This window comes from Amaranthus tricolor, chromosome 9 (genome assembly GCF_026212465.1).
Source record: "Amaranthus tricolor cultivar Red isolate AtriRed21 chromosome 9, ASM2621246v1, whole genome shotgun sequence".
Classification (NCBI taxonomy): domain Eukaryota; kingdom Viridiplantae; phylum Streptophyta; class Magnoliopsida; order Caryophyllales; family Amaranthaceae; genus Amaranthus; species Amaranthus tricolor.
This window is the reverse complement of record NC_080055.1, coordinates 25,902,839-25,922,601: the sequence shown is the minus strand read 5'-3', so window position 1 is coordinate 25,922,601 and position 19,763 is coordinate 25,902,839. Positions and strand designations below refer to the sequence as shown.

Sequence of the window (19,763 nt, the reverse complement as noted above, 5' to 3'; positions counted from 1 at the left end):
TTACAAGAGGATAAACTTGGAAAAGAATCAAATACGAATCGAATTTAAATCTTGCTTGTAGAATATGTTATTTGTCATCATCGGGACAATATTTGATTCTCAATGCACTTCAATCTGTAATGTCTCTTAATTTGCATAACTAAAAGTTACTTTCTCTGTTTCAATTTATTTGCAACATTTGTTTTTTCATGCTGTCTTATGCACTAATTTAATTTTTAATATTTCTAATTATGTATAATAAAAAAATTATAAAAATTTGATATTAATAATCTTTGCAATGAGACGAATCAAACAAAATATCACTTGACTATATTTTAACCTATAGATTAAAAACTATTCACAAATTAAAAATGATGAATGAATAGTGCCATTTTTGACAATGTTGCAACTAATATGAAACGGAGTAAGTATAAAAAGAGAATATAGTTTTCTAATTACACAAATTCTTGCGAGAGACGGTCTCTTTGAGAGACATCTCTAATTGGGTCGGCCCATTATATATTTTTTAAAATATTGTAAATAGGTATTAAAAATAATGTAAGTAAACATTAAAATATTAAAAGTAGGCATTAAATATATGGTAAATAAGCATTAAAAATAATGTAAATAGACATTAAAAATACAGTAAGTAACATTAATTTTTAATGGGTGAGCTTGACATATGTCTCTCAAGAAACTAGTTGTTCTAATTATGTGCAACACTTGTACTTTGTCTCAAGTTTTCTCGGGCTTCTTTTAAGAAATTACTCATGTATTTCTTTGAGTTTACACCTTAAACTCAAATATGTGAAAGCTTTTTAATTCATAGAGTATATACCTTAAACTCAAATATGTGAAAGCTTTTTAATTCGTAGAGTATAAACTCAGAGAAACAGAAAATATATATAAAAAAATTAAATCTTCTTAAAATCATTTTAAAATATAATTTTTAAATATTAAATTTTATAGTTTTATATATATATATATATATATATATATATATATATATATTATTTAAACCTTACATCGAATTTGCATGAAAATTCAATTACTCCTATCATATTTAAATAAGACCAAAAAAAAATATATAAAAATAATCATTTGAAGGAAATAGAAATCAGGAGGTAGTTTAAAGTTTTAAAGTTACCTTTTTTTAAGTCTTTATAAAGGTTGAGTTGGCCATCTTTGCCTTTATAAAAAAATTAAGGTTCAAAGTATATCCTACTTTCCATTAGGGTTGCTCTATCTTTTGTACAACTTTTCCTCGCCCCTTTTTCTTTTCATTAATACTTTTTCAAAATTGTAAAATGGTAAAAAATATTTGCTTCCTTTTGATTTAACTTAGCTAGCAATTTTTAAGAAGGAAAAATTAATATTCCCTCCATTTCTTTTTTCTTTTCATTTACTTTTTGAATAGTTTTTAATGTAAATTTTAAATTTCAATACTTCTAATCATTCATAATAAAAAATTATAAAAAATACATAATAACAAAATATACATTAAGACGAATCTAACGAGATCTCACATGAATATATTTTATCTTCTAAATATGTGTCAAAAACATTAATTAAATTTCTCTCTTCTTAAGGTGAAATATTTCAAATGGAAAGAACATTAGAGAACAGAGAAAATAATATTTATATGATTATTATCTCTGTGACTGTGAAACATTATCAAAGAAAATAAATTTTTCGTTATATATACCTTTTGCATTTAGGAAAAACATTTTTCTTTCAATTCACATATATCATACTTCAAACTAAATAAGTCATAAGAAGAATATTTTAAAAATTAATTTTACTGTTATTTTATTATAAAGGCGTAAATTAAATGGGACAGAAAGACTAGGAAATATCTCATTTGAACAAACAGCAAAACCAATTCATATCATAATTTAGCAAGTTTTTGGAGTTAACTTCACTAAGAAGGAAATTAGTACGCACAATGTTAGGCCTTGACTTGAGTATGTTACCTGTCAAAACTCACAAAAAAAATCTTTTTAAACTTTTTTTTATTAGTAAATCTCATATATTTATTTATGGAGCTATTCTTGTGAGAGACATCTTTTGATCGATCTCAAAATAAAAAGTCAATATGCTAATAATTTGTACTAGTTAAACTATTCACATATATCATATCGCATTCGAATCTCATGGTGTGACGATCTCATACAAGAATTTGTGTTATTCTTACTAAATAGATAAATGTCTACTTTGATAGATTTTAGTTATGATAGTGTTTCTCACTTGATGCAACAGATACCTATGTTCATCGGTTGACCGGTTTGTTCTACAACGGGTCTCTTTCGCCAAATCGCCTTCTTCTCCTAAACAATTGCTACGACTAAGGACTCAAAACACTATCCCCATCGACATAATATCTAACATGTGGTCCTAAAGACAATCTCGAAACCATGCACATCGCATGGCACAAACTGTTTATGGGTCATTATGGCGGAAAAATGACTCACATAACCCATTGTTATAAGAGCGTAGGCACAAACAGTTCATGGGTCGGAAACTTGGACTAGTGTGAGTAGGTAGCCACTCCAATGCACCCGAGCATACAAACACGTTACTATGTCCAAACCGCATCGACTTTTTATAAGACGAGTCTATTCAAAAGACGTAGGCATGTAGCAGAACAAATCACAAAAAACTTTACAAGTAGCAGTTAATGATCCAGTACCGGACAGAACGTATATAGTCCACATTGATTACAAAGATGCGGTCGCAAGGACCGAACCACATACATGAACACAAATCAACGAGATTCTGCTCTAGTTCGAGAAATCGAAACAGTCGGTAGCAAAAGATCATCGGGCCCTCACAATCATTCATCCAATTGAATGATTCCTGACATCTTTTTGTGCTTACCGAGCCTTCCCTTCATTTTCTCGTGTTTCGCACTCACAAAGCTACTTTGGTTACTAACCGACCCTTCTTCAGCGCTGCACATTTGCGACTTCATTCTGAAACCCAATTTCTTCGAAACGTTACCCCAAGTGCTTGATCGTCCCTTAACTCGACCGAGTTTTTCGATCTCTTGTCTCATGTTTGTGCACTCCTTCTCGAGTTCTGAAACACGCATTCTCATGCTATCCATTCCGACCTTCAATACCTGATTCTCTCTCACGGCCGTAGTCCAGCCTCCTTCGTTGGATCCTGCCATCCCGCTTCTCAACTGTCTCGAACCTTCAAGATTCTCGGAAACCAGAAAACACCCAGCAATCGAATTTCGTAGTTGCAGCTGCTCGAAGAACAGAACTTGTACTACGATTCTCAACGGTAATCTTTCGTTCTGAGCTGCATGGGTGCAAGCTTCCAAAGAAAGCTTTTGACAGTCTATCAGCCTGCAGAGTTGTTCTCGCTCCGACTCGGATAACCAAGCGTGCGACTGCAAATTTCATTAGGAAAAATTCTTTATGAGGCGGTCGTGAAGTAAGAAACGTATTCATTAGGAAAAGACGCAATAGTTACCTTCAGGTAAATGTCGATAGCACGATAAATCCCGTCATCCAAGGGTCTAGCAAACTCGGGAACAGCAGCAGCAAGAGCTTGAAATTTAGGAAGCTTTAGATTGATATCGGGTGCCACCTCGGCAAGGTACCCGTCAATCAATTTAGCAACCATTGTGATAGGTGTTAAAGAAGGTGAACCGATCAATTGATCGTCATCACTGGAACACGAGGAAATATCACCGTTAGCCTGATCGAGGGACATAAAGTGCTCGAGAATCCTCTGCACACAATCGACGTTATACAGCGTTTCCATCGAATAAGAGAAGTTAGGCATCAGAAGATCTTCCAACTTCGCTTGATCAAGCTGCATTCCGACTCTCTTTTCAAGGTTTGATATGCAAGTTGTGTCGGCTCGAAGGATCATGGCAGTTCGAAGGAGACCAACAAGAAACTTGGTGGGGACAAGACCCTTCTGCATGGGAAGCAATCGGTCCATCTCTTCAATCAATAGCTTCTGGTCGTCTTCGGAGGGTGGACTTGACATAGAAGGCCCGAGGTGGGAGCTAGGATCACCGACATCCTGATGCCGGTTCAAACCAGGTAGATATTTTTTAGCATAATAAGCAACAGAACCAGAAATTATCTCGGGCTTAATTCCCCGAGATTCCATGGCTGCTATCAGCCTTTTGTACAAAGGGAAGCTCAAAGTTGACGCATCATCGTACCACCAATCCGAGCTTGAATTTTTAGGTTTAGCACCCGTGCTAATGCCATTCCACAAGACACTGCCACCGGGACTTTGCATCGGCCCACCACGCTCCACAACAGGCCATCCAAATAGATTCGGGTCAGTGCTAGCTTTGACGGCCAAGGACTCGATACATCTCTTTGTGATATGGAGTTGATCCGCGTAGGAAAGTATGTCATCACACATTTGAAGAGCTCTCAAAGACTCTTTCCAACTCTTAAGGACTCCTTGAGTCAAAAATGTTTCGGTTTGATGTATTAAGTTACCTTCTCCATACTCCTCGGTCATCTCGAGGTATTCAGCGACACAACGTAAGTAGACAACATTTGAAGCCGTAAGTTCAAGTTTCACTCCATAGCAGAACTTGGCAACAAGTTCAAACATTTTTGCTCCACCGGGCAAATCACTTAAGCTTATAACGAAACCCTCTTCCCCCTCATCAGAATCAGCGATTAATCTTTCCAAGACCCCACTCCGTGATAGAAGCGGAAACTGCAGCAAATACATCAGAAAATAAGTCCTAAACAACAATTCTAGAATGAACAAGAAGCAAACACAGCAACACTAGGTGATAAGTATGTCTTAAAGTTTACAAACACAATAAATTGAGAACATGGCACGATAAATTTCACGAAACTAGCAATCTATTGGTTAATACTGCCTCCACCCACAAATAATTGTCATCGTGACGTTTTATGTTCGGTTAACAATGTCAATTTTACGCTGAACATTACAAACTATGTTACTCAGACTCTCTTCATTTTGCTTTATGTACTTGTGTCCGATCCTTGATACTCAGACATTGGTATGACACTTAGACACTTCATTTAGGCTTAAAATTGAATATTTAGACAAATCTAACACTTAGACACGTACCAGTATCCAACATCAGTACCCGAGTCCAAGTAACATAGACTACAAATATCAGGCAGCAAAAACATAGTGAAACAATCATCGTATCAACTACACTTATATGCAATTTAGGTCATAAAAGGCGTTCATAGTATTTTCACAGAAAAAGATAGTTAATCACCGGTAAGCCTGATGAATTTGAAGAAGGTAGCCATCAGTAAAATAGAAGGGATGTAAATTACCTTGTGGAGATGGAACGACATCTCACCAACTTCAACAGTAATGTCGCTTGGAAGACCAGTCGTGCAAAACCTGTAATTGGTCAAGAGTGAAGGCAGAAGATTTGATTCGTAAACGTGATTCATGTGTGAGCATTGAATAGCCAATCTAAAAAAATTCCAATTGAAAATAATTTCTTAACGTGAAATAATCATTTTAATTTAATTTTGTTTTCAAATATATATTTTATACGTAATGTATCTCGTATCCAATCGTTCCCAAGTCAGTCTAGGTTGCGTTCCGTGTTCGTGTTCCCGTTCCCGTTCCCCGTTCCCTGTTCCAAATCAAATGTCGTTCCAGGTAGCACTAGTTATGATATAAAGGAAACTTGTGGAGCTGTATCTGATAATTCCTTTATCTATTTCTCTACCTCATCTTCTCTATGGATATATGGTCAAGCATAGTGCAAAATACAGTTATGGTCACGGACGCAAAACGGATTTCACGGTCAATGTGGATGGTTTCACGGTTCTTTGTTGAAAGCTCAAAAACCTTTACCATACAGTTGTATTACCGTAACACACAAGATATATACATCTCACCATGGATTCGAGGTAATACCCTTATGAAATTGTAGTAACAAATGACGGTCAAAGGAACACAAATATTGCTTGGCACCATGACTAACACCGAACTGTCGGTTAATGCAGAAACAATCAAATATTCCGACCACTAAAATGAACCCGTATTCATTACTCCTACATAGACTTAAAAAAAACGGGCGACAAGCTTGTATATTGACCACTGCATACCAAGTTTCCAAAGGCATGCATTCCAAACTCCTAAGAAAGAAAAAGATGTTATCAACATAAATTTACACAAAACAACACCTAAATAGTTAACAACATCAAAAATCCCTAAGTAAACAGGCAAAGTGTTGTCATTCTGAAGTCAGCAGGTTGCCCAATGTCACATAGATGATATGTTTGCATTATTTGTTAAGGTGGAAAATTTGTTAACAGGCTTGTACACAATAAGACCCGTATAAGAGAAGAGTTGGTTGTTCATAAATCCGATGAGGTTCCATCATAAAACCAATAGGAGCATCCCATCAAATATATATGTTAGTCAACATCTCTCTAATTCTTCGATGTGAGATCACATGTGGGTTATTTTCCAACACATAAGAACAAAATCCATACAATATTTGCCAAGACATGTAAATGCAGAAGAAATAACTATTTACAAACACAACAATGCCAAAGTCTAATCCGAAAAGATTAGGGACAGCTCAACATGAATTCTCCGTCTGCATTCAAATTTCTACCCCGGTTAATCTAAATCCTTCGTATAAGTTTTCATTCATGCCCTCCAGGTCTTCTTTTTCCTCGTCCTCTTTTTAAAGTCCCCGAATTCCAACTTTCTTACTACCTTACTGGCTATCTTAGTTTCAAATTATATATGTAATCTCATTTACATATAATTAAAATAAATTCATAGAAATTATAATTCTGAAAATAGAAAATCAAAATCAGAGATTTGAGATAACATACCAAGCCTGCCCTTTTCTCTGAAATGCATCATTCTTGGATCCCAACTTCATACAAGCCATTTTTGCTACAATGGTGCTATGCTCAGATTTTCTTGTGCTTCACAATAGAAAATCTCCAACTAAATTCAATAATACTAAAATTTAAAATCTAGCAAAATGAAAAACTAAATTTGACCCAATTCACATTATTTTCAGTATAAACTACTGAAATAACCAAAACCCTAATCTGATCCAAAAAGAATCAAACTCAACTTATCAAAAAAAAACCCAGAAAATAGGGAACAAAAATACAGAAATTAGGTCAACCCCTCAAAGATTCTTCATTGAAATCGAAAACCCAACACCATAACAACCATGGAGTTGCTTGCAATAACAAATGAAGAAAAAATATATAAAAAATTCATAAAAAAACAAAACCAACTCAGCCTCTAAAAAAGAACATGAGGCAGAAGATTCCAAAATTGAACCTTAGAAGTATTAATCATTACATCAAAGTAAAAGAGCCAAATAGGGGTTTTTTATGCCATTAAAGAATAAAAATATATACAGTAAAAAGAGTAAAGGGTATTATTTAAATGCTTAAGAAAGTCGAACATGGGTATTAATGGCAGAAGCTATGGAAACTTGACAGTTACTACTAGTATTTGATTCGATTAAATTTAAATTTTTGATAAAATAAATGTAAATTTATTAGTTCAATGTAAATTGTAATAGAGAAGAGATACAGTATCCTTCACGCTCAACTGGTAGTGTTGTGCCTTTAGGGTTGAGCCATGAGTGTTTATCTTGAGCACTACTCATGGTTTTCTCGAAATTTGGTATTAAGATTCTTTAAACTATGCATATCACCATTTTTTAAAGCAATCTACCCTTATTATTTTGGTCAATTTGCTTTCGACAGGAAGACTCAAAAGTTAGATATTGTAGTTTAAGTAATGCGTGGGATATTTAAGAGTCGAGTTAGTAATCAAGGCAGATTCGAAAGGAAAGGTAGCAGACAAATTATACCGAAATAGGCAAGGAGAAATGAGTGGGATTTTTAAATAAAAAAAAATATACAGAATAAAAGAACTCATGTCATCTATCTATGAATCTATCTATTTTTTATCTATATTCTATATAATATACTAATAAAGAAACGATTAGGAGACATGTCGATTTTACAATAAAAAATTTTCGGCTCTTTTCATGTACTTATTAGGCAAATATTTTTTAACATATCATGTCATATCTTTTTGATTAGATTTGTTTAATTGATTAGTTACAAAAGATTTTAAAATATACCTTTTTGACTAATATTTTTTACCATATACAATCAATTTAGTTATGTAGTATTTTTTAAATACAATGGATGATTATCAAATAAGATATTAATAATTTATGTAAAAAATTAACTTTCATTAAATAATTTTGTAATAAATTAAGAAAAGAAAACAATTTTGAAATAGCTTTTCATAGATAATCCTATATATTACTTACATGGCTATAATAAAAAAAATTGTACAAATCAAATAAATCACACATTAATTATTTAAGTAAATAATTAGGATAAGATATCGGTGAAATAAAATTTCAAATAATGATTTTATCACCTATGTTTGACAAGTTTATAACACATAAATAAAAAATTAAGTTATATGTTAATTACTATAGTAAAAATGTGTTCTTCACACTAAAAATTTATTTAAAGGTTTTACAAAGACATTGAACATAAATTATTTTTTATATTAATTTTATATGTTGAAATTTGCTTTTATTTCATGTAATTATTTATAATCTATATTGTTTAGTGCATAATATTATAATTATGTTTTATATAGTAGTATATTAATAATATATATCTCAAATTGATAGTAATACTTTTAGAGTTTTTAAAACATAATTATCAATAATTTTTAATAATTTTATTTGTCTCAATTATCAATAATTATTATAAGTATTATATGTTTTAGTATTGTTGTATAATAAAATATTTATTCACTTTGACAATGATAATATCATAACAAATTAACATATACAAACATTTAAAAATTAAGATTATGTTTTAAATGAATTAATTTTATAAAATAATATCATTATTAATATAAATAAATATTTATAGCATCCGTGTTTTACACGGAAATCTATCTAGTATTCAAAAATAGAATTGCTGAAAAATTATTTAGAGGGATTAATATAGAAAAGGGAGCATATTGTGGAGTAATAATATTTTCAATTATGTTCCTAAAGTTCTTCTTGAACTAAGTCATACTTTGTTCTTCTATTTTGTTAGAGTAGAATAGAGAAAAATGACAAAATTAAAAAATGAATTGAATCGATTAAGGTACATGTAGATAAAATTAAGAAAAAGTACGAGTTTGTGTATTTATACTTTTTTTTAGTCTTATCACTTTGATGTGTGTAAAAGTTCTATAAAATGGAAATTTATCGTTGTAATTTGTTCATCTAAGAAAAGGATCATTGCAAGATATTTCGTTTCTTTTAGAGGATTTATCCTCAAACAAACCCTGTAAAATGAATTAAAATAAACTTAATGTTGTATCTTATTTGTAAATCGGGGGGAAAAAAAATAAATTAAACGTAATATGGTAGAAAAAGCCTTATGAATATTTCTACTATTTTATTCAATCTCATTGAATATTGTTGAATACCAATCTTAGTTTGTGTTAAACTAATTTATAAAAAAACTAAGAATAAATGTTTGTGCAGGTCAATTTAAATTCAGATCTTAAATTTATATTAATTCTTACATAGTTGTAAATTTATTTTAAAGTCACATCAAAATTAAGTTCAATTATAGTATCAGACCATATAAAATGATCGTATATACTTAAAACACATCTACTTACCTCAAGATGCACACAATCATGTTTTATCAAAAATCCTTTGATAATTCCGACAAAAAAAAATCCTTTGATGAGTATTGCTCTTTGTTTTGCCATAAAGCTCATGTTAATAGTGTTGTTTTATAATAATTATAAGTTAACCTAATAATTCACGGCCTTATTTTTTGTCCTTATAATAAGAGTTTAATTCTTTATTGTGTGCCATAAAAATCAAATAAAGTCTAAGGTCATCAGCCTTCATCAAAACGTATTAGTTGCAGATACAACCTACAAGTCATTAATGTTGGTTAATGACAATCAATCCTACTTTTTGGCCTAAATAGTTAAACTTATACAATTGATAGAAGAAAATTCACTTATATTTCTTACTTTAACATAACTAAAATATAAAAAAAATAAAAGATTAAATTAAAATAACATTGACCCAAATAGTTCAACTAAAATAAAACATTCACTTTCACGCCTAAAACACTCGTTCTTGATTGTTCAATGTTTATAGGCAATTTAAGTGTTACAATCAACACTTTATTAGATATTTAGATATTAAAACACTTATTCTTTTGAATTTGTGTTGTATGGATCAATCTCACCGTGAGACAATCTCATACAAGAATTTATGTAATATGAGCAATCCATGTAGGTTCATAGAAAAGGCGGGGGGCTTCAGCTCATATGATATCTGTACTGATGTCATTCAACATCTCCGGTTCAACATCAAAACAATCGACAACATGATCAAGATAAAACAAAATTTTCCTCATTTCAAACAATTTATAGTTTCCAAATTTGAGATCGACAATTGGAAAGCGAATATGTATCGTACAATCAAGATAATGCAAAGATTTAACCTCTTCGGCTTAACTATTTTCACGCTTGTGTATATTATTATGTGAAGCAGCTCTTACTCAGTTCCATCATATGCCTCGCCTTCAATTGATAAGAGGATAAAAAGAGCTTAAGATATTATGAACTATAGCAAGCAAGATAAGCCATCCACTTCGGCATAAAATAGATTTTACTTCAATGTCGCCAAAAACGTCCATGTTTCTGTTCTTGCATTTTCCTGCAACATGAGATACAATGTAAAATAAGCGAGGTATAAAGGTATCAAGTTTTCGGGTTATGAGAGTACAGGAACAGCGGGCAGTAGAATTGAGAGCGAAATTTACTGATCAACCACAAGACATAGAACTGAAAGAAGGAATAAGTAAGATCTCCAATTTGGAGCTAAATTGATGGAGTCTTCTTACACTAAATCAGGATGAGGGAAAACGAAAGAAAACGACTAAAATCTGTATATCCAAAAAGATACAAGTAGCAGTTAACAAGTTTCAAAAAGGTAGTCATAAGTGCAACATAAACTTTGATGGACACCCTTCTTATAGTGCTCCTTTCTTAAGGTATAATTGATGGGGACGCCCTGCCCTAAGCTAGATTTTTTATAATTTTACCATTGTGGAGTCGTAACTGACTAGCTTGGGTTGCTTGTGGCATTTGGAATCTTGATTCTAGGCGTGATACAATCTAGATTTCTATGCCTAAGATATGTATCAATTGTTGCGTTTTGGCTTAATTTTAAAAAAAGACACCCATTGCATAGCCATAAGATTATCTCATGTGGTCATCCAATTAAGCTCTCCTACATTTATGTCTAATGCTATCGAACCAACAGCCCACAATCCAAGTAATCTCTTTGGCCTCTCTAGACTTGTTTGAAAATCCTCATAATTGCACCTCTACACTTCATTTACCTGTGCATTCTTTAAGCAAACATTACACATGCACAAACCAACATAGTTTACCTCAAGTACCATTGTCGGACCGTAATAGATCAAAGATGTAATACAAAAATGAAAACAAGAAAAGGTAAGGTAGATTTGAGTACTGCTAACCTCCCAGAGAATTACTGTATTTCATACGATCTCTTTGCTCTTCAATAAATCCATTCTATTTCAAGAACTCGTGTAGGATCCTTAATACTCAGGCATTGGTAGTTTAACTTTGCAAAGTCAGACATTTTAACATGCATTTGAGTCAGACATGGGTATACAAGTCCGAGTAACATCAAAGAGCTCTCTTCCATCTTATCCTCACTAACTCCAACTCCAGCTTCTTTTGAATATTTTACTAAAAATTTCATCCCTTAATGTGTACATATATTTTTCAATACACGCAATTTGGCTACCCCACAATTATAAAATACATCGATGAGCCAAACGGCCTTAATCCTATTTTAGGTCAATCATTATTTTGAAAGAAAAGCCAACTTACTTCATAAAAACTTGAGAACATCTTTTTATCATCAAATACCACTACATTCTTGTTTTTATAAGTACTATATTCGCTCTCCATATTACTCTACTACATGTAGACCCTTGAGATTATACCTTTTGTCTCACTGATTACAATATCATCCAGACAAACATGTAATATGCTATATCATCCAATATATCCTGTAACTTTGTCTGGACTCTGTCACTCTTGATCAATGCATAACTGAACAATGTCCAAGAATGGTTTGTGATTTAATGGTCGATTGTCGAATTCACAAAATTTGAATAAATGCTGTTTTCGAATTTTCCATTAGAAAATTTAAATTTTTGGTAAAATCTTTTTTTCAAACCTTTACCTAGGTAAAAAAAACCTGTATTTTTTTTAAACAAATCTAATTAACAGGGAGTGAAGTGTTGGTGAAAAAAGCAAAATTGGGGGAAAAAAATAGGCAAATCGTTTCAGATGTGAAAATATGGAAATTATGGACTTCATTTAGGGAAAAAGAAGTATCAAATTACAGCTAGTTAGGGATCATTAGAAGTTTCTTGTTTACTGTTAAAGTCTCGGGTACTCTGATTTACTCCCGTCCCTATGAAATTGCACTGCTCTTTTGTTGTGGTAATATTAATTTATAGTTGGAGAATAAGAAAAAATACAAGTAAATGAAAATAAATGAGTGATTAATATAAAGAGGGTGAATTAATTTGTGGATGAAATTAGAAGGGAATAGCACAAATGCCAAAATAGAAAAAATGCAAAGTGAGAAAGATAAAATGTAATTTCATAGGGACAGAGAGAATACTTGTTAATATTTGAATTCGACAATCAAATGTATTTCCTACCATGTGTTGTCTTGGACCGCGCATATGTCAAGACTATCGTGTCTTGTGCTAAATCGTGTTGTGCCCAATCATGTTGGGAACAGTGTCGTGTCGTGTTGTACTAGAACGAACCATTTAAAGCCTTGATATGAGAATTTTCATTGATCTTGGTGGTTTTCTTGACAATCAATCGACAAGGTGCAGCTAGAAATCGGCGTTAAAGCATGGGTAAGCAAATTTGATCAATCTAGATCGTGCATTGCTGCGAAATGAAGAGATAGCAAACCACGATCATCAAGGACGTTTGAACTGAATCAGGGTTCGCAGACTGTAGGAGCATGTAAATTTGGTAACACTAATGGTAACACAAATCTACCAGGTTGTGTCATGCTACCCATCTGAATCCAAGCATTACCGCTCCTTAACAAAAGAATATTATAGAAATGCAAAAAATAAAACTAGATTGATCAGCAATAACAAGGTTCATATCTAACCTTTGGTGCTCTTTAGAGCGTTCTATAAATTCCTTTGCAATATCACGCCCTCTATAAGATTCAAGCACCTGGCGAATATCAGGTGGTCCACTCCGGGCGACAACTACAACCAAAGCAAGAAAACATTAGGCCAGTAAGCAAAGCATACACTGACAATATATAACAAAGCATACACATACTCACATTCAAGGAACGGAAGAAGATCCAACAAAGTAGTATCATTCACATCATCGCCCTTCCATGGCTTTATTTCAACACAGTTTTCTGGCTGAAGACAACTCTCTAGGGCATGGCCACTAACATAAATAACTCTCTTTGGATCACGGTTCAGTTTTGAAAGGTCCTGCACAGAAAGTATAAAGTTCATAAAATTCAACAATCAAGAGAGCTAATGGAATTGGAAAGATGAACTCCAAACTGAGAGACATAGTTGCCTTTGAAAGGAAAAACACATTTATCCAACATGGCCAAGACCAGCCTTCCAAGATGGTATTCAACATCATTTCAAAATAAAAGAAAAAGATGGCATCCAACAAATATAGAACTACAAACTGCTAAACATGAAACACTTCCACTTATCCTCTACTGGAAAAGCACAAAGCTACAAGTTTATAAGCTCCTTTCAGGAAGCTCCTCGTCAATTATAATGAGTTGTAACAGATTGTTTTTCTTTGAAATCCATACAAAAGATCTGAAACAGAAATCAGTGCAACGTTCTGCGTTTCAACTTTCGCGCAACAGTGATTTTAATTGTTAGTTTCGATTGAGGAACCTTACCCTATAATGCTTTCCGTTCTCATATCTTGTCGCAGCTCTTGACAACCGATGGGCTATGCATTGTTTTGCATCTAATCTATCAAGAATGGGGTCGACATACTGTCCATGCCAAATACAACGTCAGTCTCATGAACAATATCCAAATCAGTAAAAGGTAATAAGCACCAAAAAAAAGCACAAAAATTACCATTTGCAAATGGTCAGAATAGACAACAACTTCATAAAATTGTGCTAAATGCTCAAGGAATGCATCAACACCAGGCCTCTTAAATGTTCTCCAGCCTCTTTCACGCTGCAGAGAGTACAGAGAAAAGACAATTGTCACTAAAGTCAAACAATAATAAGGAAGACTCATTCCTACAATTTCAATTGCCTCAAGAAGAAGATGGAGTAACAAGATCTTCCTGTCCATACTTAAGTAAAGGAAATATGTCATAAATCATAAACTGCATCGTATGAATCAGATGTTGTCAATTCAACCTTCTAGCTTAGTTGTTTTGTTGAAAAAAATACAGGAACCCTGACTTTTAGCCTTCCACTAATGAGGTGAACTCCATACAAGTCCAGTGCACCTTGCGTGGGAAGGGAACGCCGGAACAAAGCCGTCATGAGGTAGTGTCATCAGTCTTACCAATGGAAACCGCATAAAAGGTCGTTTTCAAGGGAAAAAAATAATTTTGACAAGTTCCAGCTTGAAATGGTAGTTTCAGACAAATTTATCCACAAAACAAATGTATGATTGGTCATAGTTTCATTCAGATACTAGCTAACATTTGTAATATCAGCTTTTAATAGAGCAAAGAACGATAAAATAAAATAATTGGCTCCATGAATGATCATTGATTAGAAAAGCATACGATTTCTAAGACAATATCAATTTCAAGACCATAAATGTAATGTAATTGAATAAAATATGATATGACAATATGAAGTAAATTCATTTATTATCCCCATTTGTGGGAGGAGAGCATGAGGATAGTGTTGCCAAATGAATGATTTTTTAATCTTTTCAGTAAGGAATGGGTAATTCTATTGACATATATCATCCCTTGTGAAGAAAAGGGAAAGAAATATTCAACCCTTGAGCACCAAAAAATCCAATTTCTACGGGATAAAGATTAAAATAATGGCCTAACATTATAGACAGGTTTATAAATTGAACATTGGCAAATAAAAGTCAATTCTAGATTCCTTGGTGAATAAAGGGAAGACAAATTTACGATAGACAAGCAATTACACCGAGAACCATTATACCAATTAATTAAATTTTAAGAACGAAGAGCTAAATAATTTACGATAGACAAGCTAACGCCTCATAGATAGATACACCAATTGATTCATACCCTTTCACTTAGACCACAAAAGAGCTAAATAATTTAGCAATCTCTTTGTACTTTAAGCATCTCATATACAACCAGAGAAATTTTTTTATTAACTTTATATTCCCAATCCAAGAAACACATTTGAAGATAGAAAACAATCACTAAATCATGATATCATAAAAAGAATATATAGCCCAGATTTACGTTCAAATCATATGACTGCTTACCTTGGAGAGTAAACTTTAAGAACAAAGACGACACCAGTTAATCATTCAACGATTTTCAGATCCCCAATAAAAGTCAACTGATTCTCTCTGTGTAAACTTTTAGGTCTTACCTTCCAATCAGAGTACACCAAAGTCTCATTAAGATCCAAGACAAGAGTAAAAACATTTTGCATTCCAGGAGGCAAGTCGGGAAGCAACTTGTCTGACAATGGTTCAGTAAAACCCTGCAATGGGGTGATAAACCTTTTAAAACCTTTCAAACCTATAACCAGAGCACAAATTAAATTAAGAATCGGAACAATGGGACACATAATTCTGAACTACTGAATTGCTTACTCGAACTTGCTCCTCAATAGATTGCCTCAGATCTAGATAAAGTTGAATTGCTTTAGCAGGCACTGGAATACCAGACAAGATTCAAGCCTATTATTATATTATAAATCAGATTGAGGACTTGGAAAAGCATGAGCATATTCAACAGTTTTTGAAAATTTAAGGAACCATTAGATGCATATCATTACAAACAAATAGAACACATTGTTATTTTAATTTCAGCCAAGCACTATAGTTACGAAATTACAACAGGGTTAAGGAGTCATGGGAATGGCTTTTAAGTGACCGTGGGTAAAGCTAAACAAGTCGGTTTGTGATTGTCTAGATGAGGATGTGAATACCTTATCCCCTTCTCTCCTCTCAACTAACAACTCATCAAATAGGTTGAAAAGTTCAACCCTGACCCAACTAATTTATTGAATGGGTTACCCACTTAATTCATTTACCTCTAATATAAAATAATATTTACTAGTTACATTTTATAAAAAAAATAATAAAACATTACCTATGATCACATGCAATTTTTTTTGCTAAACTAATGATCAACCTTTAACAATCTAATGTTTTACATATGAAAAACTTTAATTATCATATCCATATTTATATAAATGGGTCAAAGTAGGTCAGACTCATAGAGATGAAAGAAAAGGGAGTAAGAAACATACCAACAACAGCACCATAACGAAGAGATGCTTTTAGTTTCTACACATGAAAACATATTGCCATTAGGTATATAACCAATGATTCACGTCATGATTACTTATGTGAAAAGTATATATAACAATGTTTATAGAAGATTTTTAACACAATAATGATAAATGTCAAAATGCACACCAAATTCCTAAACATCAAATCCTTAGTTCAACATCTTTTTCACAAGCATGATTATCAATATGCTATGTTACGTGGGCGGTTAGGAGTATGACTGACATGTCTCTAGGTGTCCGATACAACATTGGATGAAATTTGAGGACATGAATTATAGCAATGGCTGAAATATTGGGACATGGGATTATGAGACTGGTGCGGGGAGGGGGGGGGGGGGTGTCATAGAAAATTTTGTTAATCGTTAATATGTTATGTTTTAGCAACTATACCAAAATCTAATCAAAAATATGTTTCACGTGATAACTCAATTCACTTATAAGAACAAAAATAAATCATGAAATTTTATACTTATCCTAGTTTTCTTATAATTTAATATACAAGTATTCAACATTCCAGCGACGTCCCATTATCCTAATGCCATTAAGAATTACACATGAATCATGATTTATATACAAGTATTCAACACTTAATAGTAGGAGATACTTCAATTTTTCTAACTACAATCTCCATAGTGCAAAAACAAGACCGCATCTAGTTAAGGTTTTCAGAAAAACAAAAAACGAACTAATTTTTCCCTTGTAAAATGTGTAAAAAAAAAAAAGCATTTTGGGCCGTTTTCAGAGATATCTCATGCTTTCTACATATATGGGGTTACGATAACAATATAACCACATCATGTTCATTACCACGATTCCAATCAATATCGTGTTTTTGCAATGTGGATAGCTCTTTGCAAATGTGTAAAAGTGAACATAACACATGTATTGGACCCATAGTGCAAAAATACGGTATTTAACAGCCAATATAGATGATTTTGCAGTCAAAGCAACCTATATTTTGGTCGCGGTAAACTCAAAAACCTAAAAATAATAAGGTCACGATATGGTGATGCAACCTTGTTTTTGCACTATGACTTGAGCCTTCTAGCCGAGTTCGGACAATTTTATAACAATATAATTTAATTAGATATCCTATGTTCCCACACATGAAAACATGCAATTATATGTTGGAATACTAAAAGTTTTGTGATGTATTATGATTGCAACACTATAGAAGTTCTCACTCACATTGATAGTAGATTCACCATCCTCAATGTGATAATTTACAGATTCTCGAAATAGTTTTGTCTTCTCGTCGACTTCTTCTAGCGTGTATGCTGCAAACAAAAAATACCTTGAATTCCATATATTTGAGGGAAGTAAGTATCTCGGGTTCATGGTCATAATAAGTTAAAGTATCATGGTCATGTTAAATTTGTAGGAAGCTCGAGTATCGTGGTCATACATACTAAAGACACCGTAAATGATACAAATATTTGATACTTCTCACATTGCAATTACATCCTAAAGGAGCACATAGTCTCAAAAGACACTATTATTCACAATCATGACACCAAAAAAATTTTCGTATAAATATTTTAAACGCTTTCTAAACATATCAAACGCTTGTGATCCACAAAACACAGATATATCTTAGTTGCATAAAGACATCTCGCTACATTTGTGGAATTGTTTGTTATCCATATCACATAAAGTTAGATAAAATTACATACTGACAACAGCTACATGAGAGAACAATAAGTTGAAACAATACATAATGTATTGTTGATCCAGCTAACTATTTATACATTCAATAACTAGGAAATTCTAGAGTCCACCATCAAACCAAAAAATCACCTTAAAAGGACCATAACAAAGATAAGCTCCTCAACAGGAATTAACTCCCAAGAACTTGAAAAGCATTCAAAAGGTCAATTTTTGTCCAACACAAAACTCTAAATCAAGACATGAATCTGGAGCTATATTCCATAAGTCTGTGTAAGCTGCTAAGCTTGTACTGAACTGCCAAGAACTCAAAAAGGCAATAAAAAATCATTGTTATATCCATCACACAACTATAATCAGGGTATGATCCGCAGACATACCCCCATAAGTCTGCCTGAGCTCCTTATAAGATGCAGTGATAAGTGGTTTCTTGTGAACAACCCAGCAGATACGTAGGCAATTTCAAGTTTTAGACAATGAATTGCGTTAACAAAAAAGTAATAACCACAAATTCAGCTAGAAAAAGGGGATACTAAAAATATGAAAAAGTGAACAACATGATTCCAAAGATAGAACATTACACTGTAACATAATTCCCAGGCTAATTTACTTACGAATTACTACTGGCTAAAATGGCAAAAAAAAAAAAAAGCCCAAAACAAGTACAAAACAATTAATGAAAGCCTTATTTCAGTTCAGAATTCGCAAGGAGACTAGTGAATTTTGTGATCTCACATAAAGTAGGGAGAAAACCATTGCAAAATCATGTACAAAACAATCAATGAAAGCCCCAGAACTACAAATATAAATGAATAAAAATTCAAAGCATTCAAAACAAAAACAAACAATAACAATTGAGAAAAGAAAAGGAAAGCAGCAAACCATAAGTAGCATAGCCAGCAGCAGCAGCAACACCAGTGAGAGCAAAAGTAAGGCCGAATTTGAGCGCAGTTACAAAGCCGTTCTTCTTCTGAATCGGTGGCGGTGGTAAAGGCGCAGATGAAGAAGGATTTTCATTAAGTTGAGAAGAAGCAGATGATAATGGAGGTTCTTTAGTGCAGAAGAGTCTTCGGAAAATTATGGTGTTCTTGTCATAGCTGTTAATGGCTGTAGAATTGGAGAGTTTCTGCCATAACCGAGATCGAACTACAGTGAACGACATTGATGTTCTAGTAGTTTTGGGAAGATTGGATTTAATTCGAGAGGTTCTAGTACTAGGGCTTTACTTTCCAATTCCAATTAACAAAGACAAACATGATTTTTGATTGAAATTAATTTTTTCCATTTTTTTCGATTGTATTTTTAGTTATAAATTATAATTAAATTGTATTTTTAGTGATTATAAATTTGTAATTGCTTTTTCGCTATTATAATTGATTTTTACTAATTATAAATGATTGTTGTGGATTAAAATCGATTATTATGGTGTACTAAATAATGTCTAAATAGTTTGTCTATCTTTCATACTCCAACTAGGGGTAATCAT

General features: G+C 32.8%; 2 protein-coding genes across 2 annotated transcripts; both read right to left on the bottom strand.

Annotated features, from left to right (window-relative positions):
* Positions 1 to 2,560: 2,560 nt before the first annotated feature.
* Positions 2,561 to 7,738, bottom strand: LOC130823956 (BTB/POZ domain-containing protein At1g30440). Its single transcript, XM_057688794.1, has 4 exons — positions 6,813 to 7,738; positions 5,283 to 5,352; positions 3,460 to 4,680; positions 2,561 to 3,376 (listed from the first exon to the last, which is right to left on the bottom strand). The coding sequence occupies exons 1-4, from the start codon at positions 6,869 to 6,871 to the stop codon at positions 2,813 to 2,815; spliced, it is 1,914 nt and encodes a 637-aa protein (XP_057544777.1). The 5' UTR covers positions 6,872 to 7,738; the 3' UTR covers positions 2,561 to 2,812.
* A 2,658-nt stretch (positions 7,739 to 10,396) lies between these two features.
* LOC130823925 (mitochondrial import inner membrane translocase subunit TIM50-like) lies at positions 10,397 to 19,526 on the bottom strand. The gene is made up of 10 exons (XM_057688752.1): positions 19,160 to 19,526; positions 17,801 to 17,889; positions 16,571 to 16,607; positions 15,909 to 15,970; positions 15,683 to 15,796; positions 14,211 to 14,315; positions 14,024 to 14,122; positions 13,430 to 13,589; positions 13,247 to 13,349; positions 10,397 to 10,720 (listed from the first exon to the last, which is right to left on the bottom strand). Exons 1-10 carry the CDS (start codon positions 19,437 to 19,439, stop codon positions 10,678 to 10,680), a joined length of 1,092 nt encoding a protein of 363 aa, XP_057544735.1. The 5' UTR covers positions 19,440 to 19,526; the 3' UTR covers positions 10,397 to 10,677.
* Positions 19,527 to 19,763: the final 237 nt, after the last annotated feature.

Bases quoted from the DNA above. Each gene is read 5' to 3' on its own strand.
- LOC130823956 (XM_057688794.1), bottom strand. From the start codon at position 6,871: ATGGCTTGTATGAAGTTGGGATCCAAGAATGATGCATTTCAGAGAAAA. The intron at 5,353-6,812 runs GTATGTTATCTC...GACCAATTACAG, and splicing joins CAGAGAAAAGGGCAGGCTTG to GTTTTGCACGACTGGTCTTC. The intron at 3,377-3,459 runs GTAACTATTGCG...TGAAATTTGCAG, and splicing joins CTATCGACATTTACCTGAAG to TCGCACGCTTGGTTATCCGA.
- LOC130823925 (XM_057688752.1), bottom strand. From the start codon at position 19,439: ATGTCGTTCACTGTAGTTCGATCTCGGTTATGGCAGAAACTCTCCAAT. The intron at 16,608-17,800 runs GTGAGTGAGAAC...TTTCATGTGTAG, and splicing joins ATGGTGAATCTACTATCAAT to AAACTAAAAGCATCTCTTCG. The intron at 13,590-14,023 runs GTAAGGTTCCTC...CTTTCTGTGCAG, and splicing joins AGAACGGAAAGCATTATAGG to GACCTTTCAAAACTGAACCG.